This window comes from Leucoraja erinacea, chromosome 35 (assembly GCF_028641065.1).
Source record: "Leucoraja erinacea ecotype New England chromosome 35, Leri_hhj_1, whole genome shotgun sequence".
NCBI classification, from domain to species: domain Eukaryota; kingdom Metazoa; phylum Chordata; class Chondrichthyes; order Rajiformes; family Rajidae; genus Leucoraja; species Leucoraja erinaceus.
This window is the reverse complement of record NC_073411.1, coordinates 14,607,234-14,621,393: the sequence shown is the minus strand read 5'-3', so window position 1 is coordinate 14,621,393 and position 14,160 is coordinate 14,607,234. Positions and strand designations below refer to the sequence as shown.

Genomic DNA, 14,160 nt, shown 5'->3' with positions numbered 1-14,160 from the left:
ATCGCTGTGAATGTAGTTGAGTTTTGTTTAGCGTTTGAAGTTTAGTAAACTAGCTGCAACACCAGCAATGACCTGCTGCACACGCCCCGCGCTGTCGCTCATTGCAATTCCTAGCTGTCTTGCAGTTTCCTTTACATTTTATTTGTAAAGATGTTTTGTGTGTGTGTGTTGGTGGGGTAAATGATGATATGCATGAATGCATCTGTAGCTGCAACGCTTTATCCCGGTGCCAGTGCATTGGATTGCGCTTACAGCAGTGAAACGTTCATTGCAGGCAGGCGGTGGGTCCCCTATCCTCACGGTGCAGCCAAACTTGTTGCCGGAGGCAGCAGGTTAGGTTGCGCTGCGCATGCCCGGGCCCGGGAGCGCTGATTGACAGGTTGAGGGCAGCACGGCCACTGCTCGGTCACTGGGACACACACAGAGGCTGCTGCATGAAAATCACCGACTCTGCACAGCAAAGGGCGGCCTGGAATGCTGGTGGGTTTTGTTCGTCATTTATTTCGTACTGTGTGTGCACATGGTTGTAAATAATCGAATGAATTATTTTTGGTTGCAGCACCCCATAGCAGTGGCATTTAGTATTTGCATTATCACACATGGGAAGTAGCTGTAGGAGTAGGCCATTCGAGCCAGCACCGCCATTCAATGTGATCATAGCTGATCCACAATCAGTACCCTGTTCCTGCTTTTTGTAGGAAGTGTGTAAGGACCTGCAGATGCTGGTTTAAACGGAAGATAGGCACAAAAAGCTGGAGTAACTCAGCGGGCCAGCCTGCGTCTGGAGAGAAGGAATGGGTGACATTTCGGGTCGAGACACTTCTTCGGACCTCTTCTCTCTGTCCTAGGTCGGGAGCAACACCCCGTGAAGAAAGGAAAGGAACGGGTGTCAGAGGTTATGGGGTGAAGGCAGAAGAATGGGGTTGAGAGGGGAAGATAGAGCGGCCATGATTGAATGGCCGAGTAGAACCGATGGGCGAATGGCCTAATTCTGCTCCTAGAAGTTATGACAGCAGAGACTCCCAGATGCTGTAACCTTGAGAAAAATCCAAATTACTGGAGGGACTCAGCGGGTCAGGCAGCATCTGTGGGGGGATGATGTTTCAAGTCTAGACCCTTCTCTTCCTTGTGTAAATGTCTCTTAAAGAAGGGCCCTGCCTCACAAACGATGTCTGTCCATTTAGTGTAGTTTAGAGATACAGCATGGAAACAGACCCTTCAGCCCACCGAGTCCACTTGATGGGCCGAATGGGCTAATTCTGCTCCTGTGACTTACTGTATGAATGTATGTGTTCGAAAGAACTGCAGATGCTAGTTTAAATCAAAGATAGATGCAACATGCTGGAGTAACTCAGCGGGTAACTCAGCGGACAGGCAGCATCTCTGGAGAGAATGAATGGGTGACGTTTCGGGTCGTCAGCCATGATTGAATGGCGGAGTGGACTCGATGGGCCAAATGGCCTAATTCTACTCCTATAACTATGAACTTGTGTGCAAAAGTTCTGAGCGTAACCTTTCATTTATTTTCTCTTGTGTTTCTTTTTTTGCAGAGCTCTGATCATTTGCTCCTGCACAATGTTGACCGTAAAGAGACCGGCTCTCCTGCTGAATTCCGCCCGCTCCAAGCCGTTCAGCGGGCTGTACTCTCACTGCCTGCAGTCCGCTTGCTCCTCCAGCCACGGGCAGGGCCGGCGTGAGGCCGAACTGCTGGCTGCATGGAGGAGGCAGGTTGGCAGTGCCCTGCGGTGGGCTCTTGGCCTCCTGAGGGAAGGCTGGAGTGCAGCGGGAGCCATGGCCCCGAGGGGCGAGAGGAAGAAGATGGTGTCCATCCTGGCCAGCCAGTGCAGCTATGTGACTGGGCAGAGGCTGCGGCGAGCGCAGCAGATCGGGCAGCTCTACAACAACCTGTACTCGGAGCGCTCCCGCAAGAGCCTCTTCACCAACCTCTGGCGCAAATTCCAGAGCAGACACTCGGGATCTGGCAAGCTGGTGATGGCTTTTGCGGCTGTTTTCATGTGGGACGAAGAGAAGATCCATGACGAGGAGTTGCAAAGGTGGGTGTGCGCTGGAGACACGAGAAACGTGCGGATGTTGGGGTCTTGAGCCAAACACAATTCTGGGGGAACATCAGTGGAGGGAATGGACCTGGTGTGTAGGAAACAACTGCAGATGCAAAGGTAGACACAGAGCGAGTTACTCCAGCACTCTGTGAAACGTCACCTATCCATATTCTCCACAGATGCTGCCTGACCCGCTGAGTTACTCCAGCACTCTGTGAAACGTCACCTATCCATATTCTCCACAGATGCTGCCTGACCCGCTGAGTTACTCCAGCACTCTGTGAAACGTCACCTATCCATGCTCCACACGGATGCTGCCTGACCCGCTGAGTTACTCCAGCACTGTGTGAAACGTCACCTATCCATGCTCCACGGATGCTGCCTGACCTTGTCTAGTAGTCTTGACATTTCTAAAGGTGTTTGAGGACGAGTCTAGACTTGGCTGTTTCTGCTTGTATTTCTCTGTGGATTTGTACGTTTTTCTGACGGTCATGTTGCAAAGGTTTGGAGAAGATAGAGCAAGATGCTGATGGTAAACAGATGGAGGGCAGGGTAGAAGATAAAAGATCATTGGGCAGCATGGTGGTGCAGCAGTAGTTGCTGCCTCACGCCGCCGGAGACCCAGGTTTGATCCTGACTACGGGCGCTGTCGGCACGGAGATTTTACATTCTCACAGTGACAGCGTGGGTTTTCTCTGAGATCTTTGGTTTCCTCCCACACTCCAAAGACGTAGAGGTTTGTAGGTTAATTGGCTTGGTAAATGTAAAAATTGTCCCTAGTGTGTGTAGGATGGTGTTAGTGTGTGGGGATCGCTGGCTGGCACGGACCTGGTGGGCCGAAGGGCCTATTTCCGCGCTGTATCTCCAAACTAAACGACATCATAAACAGCAGCAGTTTAGTTGAGTGGCTGGAGTCTGTGTTGCAACTGTGACGTGACCTTCAGAAACAACGGCAAGATAAAATGGAAACATAATGTTAGCATTGGGGTGGGCCGGGCCTGTCAGCTGATAAACGGTGAGAAAGCAACACAGCACGAAGGTGAGAAGGAGTCGCGGTGAAGGGGAGGGGGTGCAGAACGGGAGTGATGTCAGGGTTAGGGGGCGGGCAGTGAGGGGAGTGGAGCAAGCAGGACACAAGAGGGGGTGGGGTGCAGAAATGGGCAGCAGATTGGAGGGGGTGGACAGGGCGGAAGGGGACAGGGGTGAGGTTGGGACATGCAGGACGGGCTGTGCAGAGGTGGTGAGTGCGGGGGTGGGGAGGTAGATAGCAAGAGAAGGTGGGGCTGACCAGGCAGAAGAGTATGGGGTGCAGGGAGCGGGGATCATTAAGGAGACGAGAAGGATTGGGGAGGGAGGGGGACAGTCTGGAGGGGAGACAGAGGGAGTGCCTGGGTGTAGGGATGTCTGGGCTGAAGGCTGCATGCTTCTGCTGTGAATGTGGTGACTATAAGATCTTTGGTGGTGACTGTAATGTCTGTACAGTGTGCTTGCCTTGTTGATTGTGTGTTGTGTGTGTGTGATAGTGGGGATGTCGGGGGAGTTGGGGCTGGATGTTTGGGGGTTTATTTTCTCAGCCCATTACCCCATGTTGTGAACGGTTGCTTCTGTGGTGCAGGTGCGTGAATGATTTCAGAGACGTGGACTCGCTGATGGAGGAGAAGCCGCCGGGGAGAGCACCCGTGTCATGCGAGGAACATCACCGGCACGGCAATGCGTGGGAACTGGTGATGGCCCAGTGCAGCTTCCGACTGTGGCGCCGGCCTATCCCGGGCAGCCACCTCTACCAGTACCGAGGTACGGCACTCCCGCACTCACCCCTACCAGGGACGGCACTACCACCATACACACCCCATCCCTACCAAAGCCCAACCAACGTTGGTCCTGTAGAGCTACGTTGTGCCGTTGTTGAGAGACAAGGACATTGATTTATTTTTTTAAATTTCAAAATAGACTTTATTCAATTGATAAATATATACAATTCCTGAACCATTCGAACAAACAAAATTCATCCGACATTTTCGGAGACTATACAAATTTTTCCAGTACAATTTTTTACATTTGTCAAATTCCACCAAACTGTCCCCCACCCACCCGTGCCACTCTGTGGCCCCCTGTCCAAGTAATAAATATATACAATGTGTTCACAGTGCGAAAATTCCATCCAGCATTTTCGTCGGCTATAGAGATTGTTCAATACCGTTTATAAGTCTTTTAAGTTCCACAAAAATGTCCCCCACCCGTGCCACTCATGTGGCCCCCTGGCGTGGGATACTTTCCCTTACTTTAATTTAGACAAGGACATTGATTTGTTTGTCTTCTCCTCCACAGTTTATGGAACATACACGGACGTTACCCCACGGCAGTTCTTCAACGTGCAGGTATGTCTGATCATGGTGTGGCGAGCAGACACTACAGGGTGAATGAATCCTACAGAGTGCAGGAGGTGTAATGTTGCATCTTATTCAGTTCATTCAGTGAAAGGATTTACAATATAACTGGGAAGTGGCGTATTCTTGTCTTCACATTCAGAACCCTTTCTCCCCACGAAGAGGTGGCCCAACCCAGCGACTATTAGTGAGCTCGCCACAGCAGCAGTTCTACAATCACTCCACACTCCTACACTGTCAATGGCTCGATTGTAATCATGTCTTGTCTTTCTACTGACTGGTTAGCACGCAACAAAAGCTTTTCATGTACAATGAGCCTTCCCTTCTCTTCCCTCACTGTTGAGTGTGTCCAGCCTTCCCCTCTCGCGCTGTCTGCTGGTGATGTTGGGACGTTGTCCATGGGAGGCAGCCTCCCTGGAGCCCGCCCGCCCACCATGCCACCTCGCTCTCCCTCCTCACCGCCCACCTTTGCAACCCGTCGCACAGTCTGAGCACCAGCTCTGACCCCCAGTCACGCCTCTCCTTCAGCTCATCTGCCCCCAGCTTGACCCGTGGTCAGGATCGTTTATCGCCTTGGGTCCTGGGGCAAAGGGTGGCAGGTGACCATTCCCTGGGTTACTCCTCCTGCTGCTGCTGTTGGAAGAAAGAAAGCCCCTCTCTGCCGCATGGACTAATGGAGTCTCTCCACACAGCTGGACACGGAGTACAGGAAGAAATGGGACGAGCTGGTGATTAAGCTGGAAGTGGTGGAGCGAGATGAGGCGTCCGGCTCCGAGGTTGTCCACTGGGTCACACATTTCCCGGTAAGCACGGCTGCCGTCTTGTTGTCTCTGCACCATGCTCCTCCCCTCCAGTGGTTCCCACTAGCTTACCTGCTGCCCGCTCCTGCTCCTGCACCTGCACCTGAACCATTGTACATCATGAGCAGATCTGTGCACCCATTAAGAATGTATGAAGGAACTGTAGATGCTGGTTCAAACCAAAGATAGAGGAGTAACTCAGCGGGACAGGCAGCATGTCTGGAGCATGATCCCAGATTAACTAATCTCCACTACCTGCACGTGATCCAAATCCCTCCATTCCCTCCGCATCCACGTGCCTATCCAAATGGCACTTCAATCTTAAGAAGGAACTGCAGATGCTGGAAAATCGAAGGTAGACAAAAGTGCTGGAGAAACTCAGCGGGTGCAGCAGCATCTATGGAGCGAAGGAAATTTCGGGCTGAAATTTTTCGGGTTTCGGGTTGAAACCCTTCTTCAGCCTGAAGGAAATAGGCAACGTTTCGGGTTGAAACCCTTCTTCAGTCTGAAGGAAATAGGCAACGTTTCGGGCCGAAACCCGGAAGGATTTCGGCCCGAAACGTTGCCTATTTCCTTCGCTCCATTGATGCTGCTGCACCTGCTGAGTTTCTCCAGCACTTTTGTCTACTGGCACTTCAATGCCACTATCGTTGGAGCGGGAGGCAAATGAGACTTGCTTTAAGAGTTCATTGAGAGGTGCTAAAGGTGTTTAATGCAGCCACTCAGGAGAGAAGGTTGAAGACTGCAGTAACAGGTCCTTCCTCCCACAATGTCCATGCCCAACATGCTGTCATTAAACTAATCTACCCTGCCTGTACATTATATATTCTCCTTCATTCCCTGCATATCCATGTTGCCTATCCAAAAGCCTCTTAAATGCCCCCATGGTCTCTGCCTCCACCAGCATGCCCTTCACTCAATAAAGTCATCCATCCATCCAGACAGACAGATCAATTCATATTTTTAACGTCTTCACCAAACTTCAGCGAAGAATGTGATGTTGAGTTTTGTTTCTCCCTCTGGGTGCTTGTGTTCAGCATGTTGCTATGTTGGGGGGGTGTCCTTATCTGTGGAACGCATGTTATTGTGTAGAAACACAGCAGGCCAGCTCCAGATTTATCTTGCTCCATGGCTATGATCAGATACTGCACGTTTCAGATGTGCAGGCCATTGTCAGTACTGAGTTATCCAGTGGAAAGACAGAGGTCAGATCTTCTTCAGTTACAGGATGTGATTAAAAGTGAAGGAAAGGTGATGCATAATGGTAGTGATGAGACAAGGGTGTTTATTTGTCACACGTATCGGCATGGGATCAGTGAAACTCTTACATACTGCAGCTTTGTAGCGCCATTACATAATAACAAGCAGAGAGATACACAATAAATTAATAACCAGCCTATAGCAAGCTAACCATTTGTGTGTTTGACTCCATCTGCAGTACCCCATGTACTCGAGGGATTACCTCTACATCAGACGCTACCATGTGGACGAACAAAACAACACAATGGTGATGTTATCCAGGTGAGGATGTGCGGACTTCTCTCTTTATTGATGCACAATACACGCTGGACTCAACATTCCCTCACATTCACTTAGGTTAGTTTAGTTTGGAATCAGGCACTTTGGCCCACCGAGTCCACGCTGACCAGTACACTAGCACTTTCCCACACGCAAGGAACAATTTACAGAAGTTAATGAACCTACAAACCTGCACGTGTTTGCAATGTGGGAGGAAACCAGAGCACCCACTCGGTCACGGGGAAACCATACAAACTCTGTATAGACAGCACCCGTAGTCTAGATCAAACTTGGGTTGCAGCAACTCTACCGCTGCGCCACCATGCAGTCCCTGCATAGAGTCTAATTACAGACTCGAGGGACAGAATCTTGGCAAGGACTGGATGGGCCGAAGGGTTTTTTTGGCTGATTCTCAGTGTAGGGTGTAAACTCCAGTGTTACACACTTATCTCCAATCCATTCTTCCATCTAACATCTATAATGTCTTGGATCCTTGGTATCCAGTATCAGGAAGAGGGCAGAAACATAGACAGTTGGTGCAGGAGTAGGCCACTCGGCCCTTCGAGCCTGCATTGCCATTCAATGTGATCATGGCTGATCATCCACAATCAGTACCCCGTTCCTGCTTTCCCCCCATATCCCCTGATTCCGTTAGCCCTAAGAGCTAAATCTAATTCGCTCTTGAAATGGATGATGTGGAGTTGTGGGCAGCTTGGGGCAAGGTATAACAGTGAGGGAGCGTAATATCTCATCTGTTTTGGGCAGGGCTGTGGAGCATCCGCATGTGCCCGAACACCCCAACTGTGTGCGGGTCACGTCGTACGAGTCCCGGATGGTCATCAAGCCACACCGGTCATTTGATGAGGTAAGGTTGGGTATTGCACATAGAACAGTGATGTTGGGGTTCCACAAGTCGAGCCAGACCAGTGTGCAAGAGTGGGTGGAGGAGTCTAGTTTATTATTGTCACGTGTAGCGAGGTACAGTGTAAAGCTTTTGTTGCGTGCTATCCAGTCAAAGATAAAAACAATAGCTGATTACACTCAAGCCGCCCACAGTGTGTACAGAGGAGATAATGGGTACAAAATAGTGCAAAATAAATGCTGCTGCTGTTGGAATCTGGATGTAGAAGCTTGTAGTGAAAGTAATGTAGGATTGTCTGCTGAAACCAGCGTGCGATGGGGCGTCTGGCTCTCACCTTATCTTGTACTCCACAAGCAATGCAAGAAGGTATACACAAAATGCTGGGGAAACTCAGCGGGCGAGGCAGCACCAATTTATGAAATGTATAAAAATGCTGGCGTTTTCTCACCGCGCAAGGGCTGGTGTAGTTTGTTTAACAAGTGAGGAGAGTGTTGGGCTGATGTGAGGGGCACCAGTCTGCATCGAGACTGGACCCGTTGCTTTGTGTTGCCTTGTTCGCCAGTATGTGTACTTGTTTCTGTAACGGCTTCACCCCTTTGCTCTTCACTGTCCGTCCATCCGTCCGTCCGTCCCACAGAACGGCTTTGATTACCTGCTCACCTACAGCGATGATCCACAGACCGTCTTCCCACGTTATTGTGTCAGCTGGATGATGTCCAGTGGTAAGTGGCAGGACCCAGGGGCTGGGGTGAGGTGAGGTGTTGGGGCCCAGGGGATGGGGTGGGGTGGGGTGGTGTGGGGGGCCCAGGGATGGGGGGGGGGTTGGGGTGAGGTGGGGCCCAGGGGATGGGGTGGGGTGTTGGGGCCCAGGGGATGGGATGGGGTGGGGTGGGGGTGGGACCCAGGGGCTGGGGTGGGGTGGGGCCCAGGGGATGGGGTGGGCCCCAGGGGCTGGGGTGGGGTGTTGGGGCCCAGGGGGTGGAGTGGGGTGTTGGGACCCCCAGGGGCTGGGGTGGGGTGTTGGGGCCCAGGGGGTGGAGTGGGGTGTTGGGACCCAGGGGCTGGAGTGGGGTGTTGGGACCCAGGGGCTGGGGTGGGGGGGTGTTTGGGGCCCAGGGGCTGGGGTGGGTGTTGGGGCCCAGGGGGTGGGTGGGGGGGATGTTGGGACCCAGGGGGCTGGGGTGGGGGTGGCAGGACCCAGGGGTGGGGTGAGGGGCTGGGGTGAGGTGTTTGGGACCCAGGGGGTGGGGTGGCTGGGGTGGGGTGTTGGGGCCCAGGGGGTGGGGGGGGCCAGGGTGGGGTGTTGGGGCCCAGGGGGTGGGTGGGTGGGTGGGGTGGGGTGGGGTTTGGGTGTTGGGGCCCAGGGGCTGGGGTGAGGTGGGGGTGGGCAGGACCCAGGGGCTGGGGTGGGGTGTGTGGGGCCCAGGGGGTGGAGTGGGGTGGGGCTGGGGTGGAGGTGTCGACACCACGGCTGCCAACCTTACCACGGACTCCAGCATCAGGTTCCATGTCCTGGGGATCAGGAGCCCCGTGCACAGCACCGTGAGCAAGCGGGCACGTCTCCACCTGGTGGGAGGGCCTCTGAGTAGCAGCAGCAGACAGCAACATTACAGCGGTGTGTACTCAAAGGTTGATTTATTGTCACATACACTTGGTGCAGTGAAATTCAAGTTGCCATTGCAGCACATTATGGTGAGCTCCCACGTCCGGCTCCTCACCTTGGGTTTAGGGGTCCGGGGGACCACACGGTGTTGTACAAGGCTGACCCCTTGCCTCGTCTCTGACTCCACACTGGCCAGTGTAGTGAGAAACTCTCTGGTCGTTTGTCACAGTCAGGTGAAGCAGGGGTGAGCCATCTCTCTCCATCAGTGCGCACGCACGCACAGCAGGCTCTCAGTAGCCAGCAGTGGCAAGTCTAGTTGAGCTTGTTTCCTCTAGCTAGGGGTGTGCTGTGGGGTGGGAGAGAGAAATGAAAGCCCTGCTGTTGCAGTCTGTGCTGCAGCCCATGGCTGCAACAGCAGGGCTGTCATGGTGCAACATGCTGCACTAGCCTCACTGTGTGAACTTCAAGCTCAATAATGTCTTAACCACTGCTGACCAGTGGAGCATCACTGACATAGTGAGTCAACATGAATCTCTGTAACATCTTCAACAATTATTTGGCAATGCAGAGCACGATGGTGTAAGCAGAAAGCTTTGTAAGATACTTTAAAGAAGTAAAGGCAGCGGTTTAACCCTGGACACGAGACTGTAGATTCTGGGCTAAACAAAACTGGTTGGTGACAGGATGAAACTGCCCCTGAATCTGGAGGTGTGGATTTTCACACACCTGTACCTCTTGCCTGATGGGAGAGGGGAGAAGAGGGAGTGTTAACAGGCATGTTAAACTGAAGATGGATACAAAATGCTGGAGTAACTCAGCGGAACAGGCAGTATCTCTGGAGAGAAGGAATGGGTGACTTTTTGGGTTGAGACCCTTCCGTTAAGCCTGAAGAAGGGTCTCGACCCGAAACGTCACCAATTCCTTCTCTCCAGAGATGCTGCCTGTCTCGCTGAGTTACTCCAGCGTTTTGTATCTATCTTCCGAGAAATATTCCCAGTGCGTGCGACCATTAACCTCCCTTGTCTCTCCCGCCCAACACCCATGTCTGATGGTTCCCTTGCAGGGATGCCCGACTTCCTGGATAAACTTCATGCGGCAGCGGTCCGAGCCAAGAACATGGAGATCAAGATTAAGGACTACATCAGCGTGAGGAACTCGGAGAGCATGTTGCAGCACTCTGAGCGCAAGGACAGTAGCTGCAACTCGCAGCAGATGGACTACGCCTAGTCCCCAGGCCGGGGCCGGGCACAGCCACCAGGTGCCACCACCCCAGGCACCCTTGGTTCATCACCCACTGGGGGCCCACCAGCCTTCCAGGAATCGGACTGCTTGTCAGAGCAGAGAGCAGCACTGGTGCAAGATGGGCGGAGAGACTCCCCGGCCTACGGTGCAAGGAGTTGTGTTGCCTGCTGACGTGTACTAACAGCCACCGCTTGTGAACTGGAAGGTTAGAGCCAGGTCAGGACTGGGGCAGAGCCTGCCTGGGTTAAGTCACCGACCAAACTGACTGCATCCAGTTGAGGTGATGATTGTATTTGATGCCGGATGGATGGGATGGGATGAGGAGAGGGGATGGGGTGAGGGGCGTTCTCCTGTCGTGTGTCGGTGTGTTTGCATGTCCGTAACCGTGTGCTGGAAATACTCGCTCTGCTCTTTTTTTAAACTGATTGGTTGATTAACACGAGGTCGAGGTTGCTGTTGTACTTCACTCAACCCTTCAGTTCACATATTGGGTGAAGAATTTTGAAATAAAGCCTGTTATTTTGTAACGACTTCTCGGCTGAAGACGAGGAGTTGGTGCGGTTGTCTGCAGGCAGGTAGATAGGTGTTTTAAAGCACCCACGTGCCTTCTGGCTATATCGCTGCACCTGACCTCTCCCTGCTGCATTGCCCGTTAATAGCATTCTATTGGTTGCTTCAGGGTGGTGGGACACAGGGTTAATAGTGGGCAAGTTGCTATTCGAACGGGCAAGGATTAGGAGAACAGTCTGAGCTGGAGAACAGATTAGGATAAAATGCCAAACTTGGTGCAGAGGGGAGGATTGATTTACTTTACAGATACAGCAAGATACAGTCCTTCAGCCCACAGCATCCGCACTGACCATCGACCCCCGCACATTAACGCTACCCTATACACACCTTGTATCAGTGCCTGTTATATTGACCATGTTACTGGCATAGACACACAAAGCTGGAGTAACACAGCAGGACCAGGCAGCATCTCTGGGAGAAGGATTGGGTGACATTTCAGGTCGAGACCTATTCCTTCTCTCCAGAGATGCTGCCTGTCCCACTGAGTTACTCCAGCTTTTTGTGCCTATCTTCGGTTTAAACCAGCATCTGCAGCTCCTTCTTCCACAAGTTAATGACATTACCGACTTCCCACCAGGAGATGGGGCTCTGCTTCAGACAGCTACGGTATTTAATTCAGCTCAGGATTCAATGCACTACATCACAATGTTTGATTACCAGCTCTCTCCAGCATAGATTTAAGGAGCTTTCCCTGTCATTTGATGCACCTGCCTTTCTGGTTGCCGAGACAAGACTGCAGATGCCGGAATCTGGAGCAACAAACAAACTACTGGAGGAACTCAGCGGGTCAAGCAGCATCTGTGATGGCAGAGGTGACGTTTTGGGTCAAGACCCTGCATCAGGACTCTGCACCTGAAATGTCGACCATCCCTTTGCCTCCACCGATGCTGCCCGACTTGAATTACTCGTTTGGTATTCTAACTGTCTGGTATGTTCTTGAGGAAGGGTCCCAACCCAAAACGTCACCTAACCATTCCAAATATGCTGCCTGACCTGCGGAGTTACTCCAGCATTTTGTGTTGCCTGTTGATGCTGGTTTGCACTGACAAACACCCTGTACACTAGCACTATCCCACACAACAGGGACAATTTACAATTTTACAGAAGCCTAATTAACGTACAAACCTGCACGCCTTTGGAATGTGAGGGTAAATTGGAGTACCCAGAGAAAGCCTACGTGGTCACGGGGAGAACGTACAAACTCCGTACAGACCGCACCTGTAGTCTGGATTGAACCCGGATCTCTAGTGCTGCGAGGCAGTAGTTCTACCGCTGCACTACATTAAAAAGGAAATGAGTAGGAAGGGTGTAAATGGGTGGTTGATGGCATGGACTCGATGGGCTGAAGGGTCCATTTCCAAATGATGAATCCACAAAGAAGGTTGATCTAATTCCAGTTTGGTTTATTGACTCTACTGCTGCACCCACCATGCTGCCCACTGACATGTCAGTGTTTGACAGCTAATGAACTACCTTGAAGCGCAGTCTCTGCTGTGGGACGGCATACCTGCCTCTCACAGACAGGTCATTCACATGCTCCCCCACTGTCCCATCAGCTGCCATAGTCCTGACTGAGTGACTCACCTTCAGCTCCGGACAGGTACATGGACAGAAAAGGTTTACTGTAATACGGACCAAATACAGGCAAACGGGACTGGCTGAGACGGGGCATCTTTGTTAGTTTGGACAAGTTGGGCCGAACGGCCTGCATCATTGTCTAGAGAGATACAGCGTAGAAACAGGCCCTTCAGCCCAACACGTCCCACCTGCCTGGGCTTGGTCCATATCCCTCCAAGCCTGTCCTATCCTCAACTAGCTCGTCTGGCAGTTTGTTCCATACACCCACTACCCTCTGTGTAGGAAAACTACCCCTCAGATTCCTATTAAATCTTTTCCTCTTCACCTTGAATGTGACAAATGCTAAACTGAGCCTAACATCCCTGAATCCAGCAAATCCAAAACTTTTAACTGTTTGGAGCTGCACATCTGACCAGTGCTGCCCCTCCGTTTAAGTTAATTAAGCATTGTCTGACAGGCTTCTCCGTTAGGGTACAATCCTTGCCTGGAGTGTGTGTGATGAAAGCAGTCCAGATTTACCAGTTTTCCTGTCCCTCTTGTGATAAACTGAGCAAACAAACACATTCCTACAAAAAAGTCTGAAGAAGGGTCTCAACCCAAAACGTTACCCATCTCCTTCGCTCCATAGATGCTGCCTCACCCGCTGAGTTCTCCAGCATTTTTTATCTACTTTTGATTTTCCAGCATCTGCAGTTAAACACATTCCAACATTTGACCTGAGTTACTCCAGCGCTGTGTGTATTAACCGTATCTGTATTTCTTTGTGACTACATTCCTGCAATTCTTTGTCTACATTCCTGCAGTTAACCTGCCTTGAGGTTGTTGCAGTGCCGTGTGGTTGGTGGGACTGAAGTGAGGTGCCCCCCCTCCCCCCCTACACCTATCATTGTCTGTCTGTCAGTGCACATGATGTTGAATCCTGTAACTCCACCACTTTGTATTGTTTCAAACTAATTTTGTTTCGAGTAAACTTTTTATTTATTTATTTGACTTTACTGTGTTCGTGTGAACACCCATTGGGCAGAAGAAACTAAACAGATAATTTGCTCTAATTCCTGTATTCATGTTCCCTTTAATTGTTCTTGTCGTGCCTTTTCCCGATCTCATGAGGAACATTTCCACCTTGTGCCCCCATTATTCCTATCGGTTTTAACATCGGCTTCCCCCTTAGCCAATGAACCTACAAACCCCTCACTCATTCTGGTTGGAAAGACCATCCACATGCCATTTGTTGGGCCAGGCACCATAAATGTGTGCCTTCTTGTCAACAACTGTATACAGTAGCATCAGCAAGACAGCACAAAGGCCTGGTGTACGAACATGAACTTCCGTACACTTTAGTGATACAATTAATACCTTGGGCCCAACCCATGGTCAACCAAACAGGATTTCTCAGACCCACCCGCCTTGCTGCGAGGAAGAGACTCCAACCACAAAGGGTGTACTCACTCACTCACTATACATGTACATTAAACCATTACCTCCAACCAAGTGTGATTTGACAGGTGTAGTGTGGTGTTTTGGATGATCAACAGAGATG

General features: G+C 51.4%; 1 protein-coding gene across 3 annotated transcripts in view; it reads left to right on the top strand.

Moving 5' to 3' along the window:
- stard7 (StAR-related lipid transfer (START) domain containing 7) overlaps positions 1 to 11,003 on the top strand; it is a 29,694-nt gene extending 18,691 nt beyond the window's left edge. For 2 of the 3 annotated variants that reach the window (XM_055662448.1, XM_055662447.1), the window contains exons 2-9: positions 1,551 to 2,054; positions 3,676 to 3,854; positions 4,389 to 4,438; positions 5,140 to 5,250; positions 6,686 to 6,768; positions 7,531 to 7,630; positions 8,265 to 8,349; positions 10,294 to 11,003. In XM_055662448.1, the coding sequence (XP_055518423.1) occupies positions 1,576 to 2,054; positions 3,676 to 3,854; positions 4,389 to 4,438; positions 5,140 to 5,250; positions 6,686 to 6,768; positions 7,531 to 7,630; positions 8,265 to 8,349; positions 10,294 to 10,457 (1,251 nt within the window). In that variant the 5' untranslated portion in view covers positions 1,551 to 1,575 and the 3' untranslated portion in view covers positions 10,458 to 11,003. Of the gene's footprint in view, positions 1 to 321; positions 481 to 1,550; positions 2,055 to 3,675; positions 3,855 to 4,388; positions 4,439 to 5,139; positions 5,251 to 6,685; positions 6,769 to 7,530; positions 7,631 to 8,264; positions 8,350 to 10,293 lie in introns of those variants that run through there. The other variant, XM_055662446.1, reaches the window with a different exon arrangement.
- The last annotated feature ends 3,157 nt before the right edge of the window (positions 11,004 to 14,160 follow it).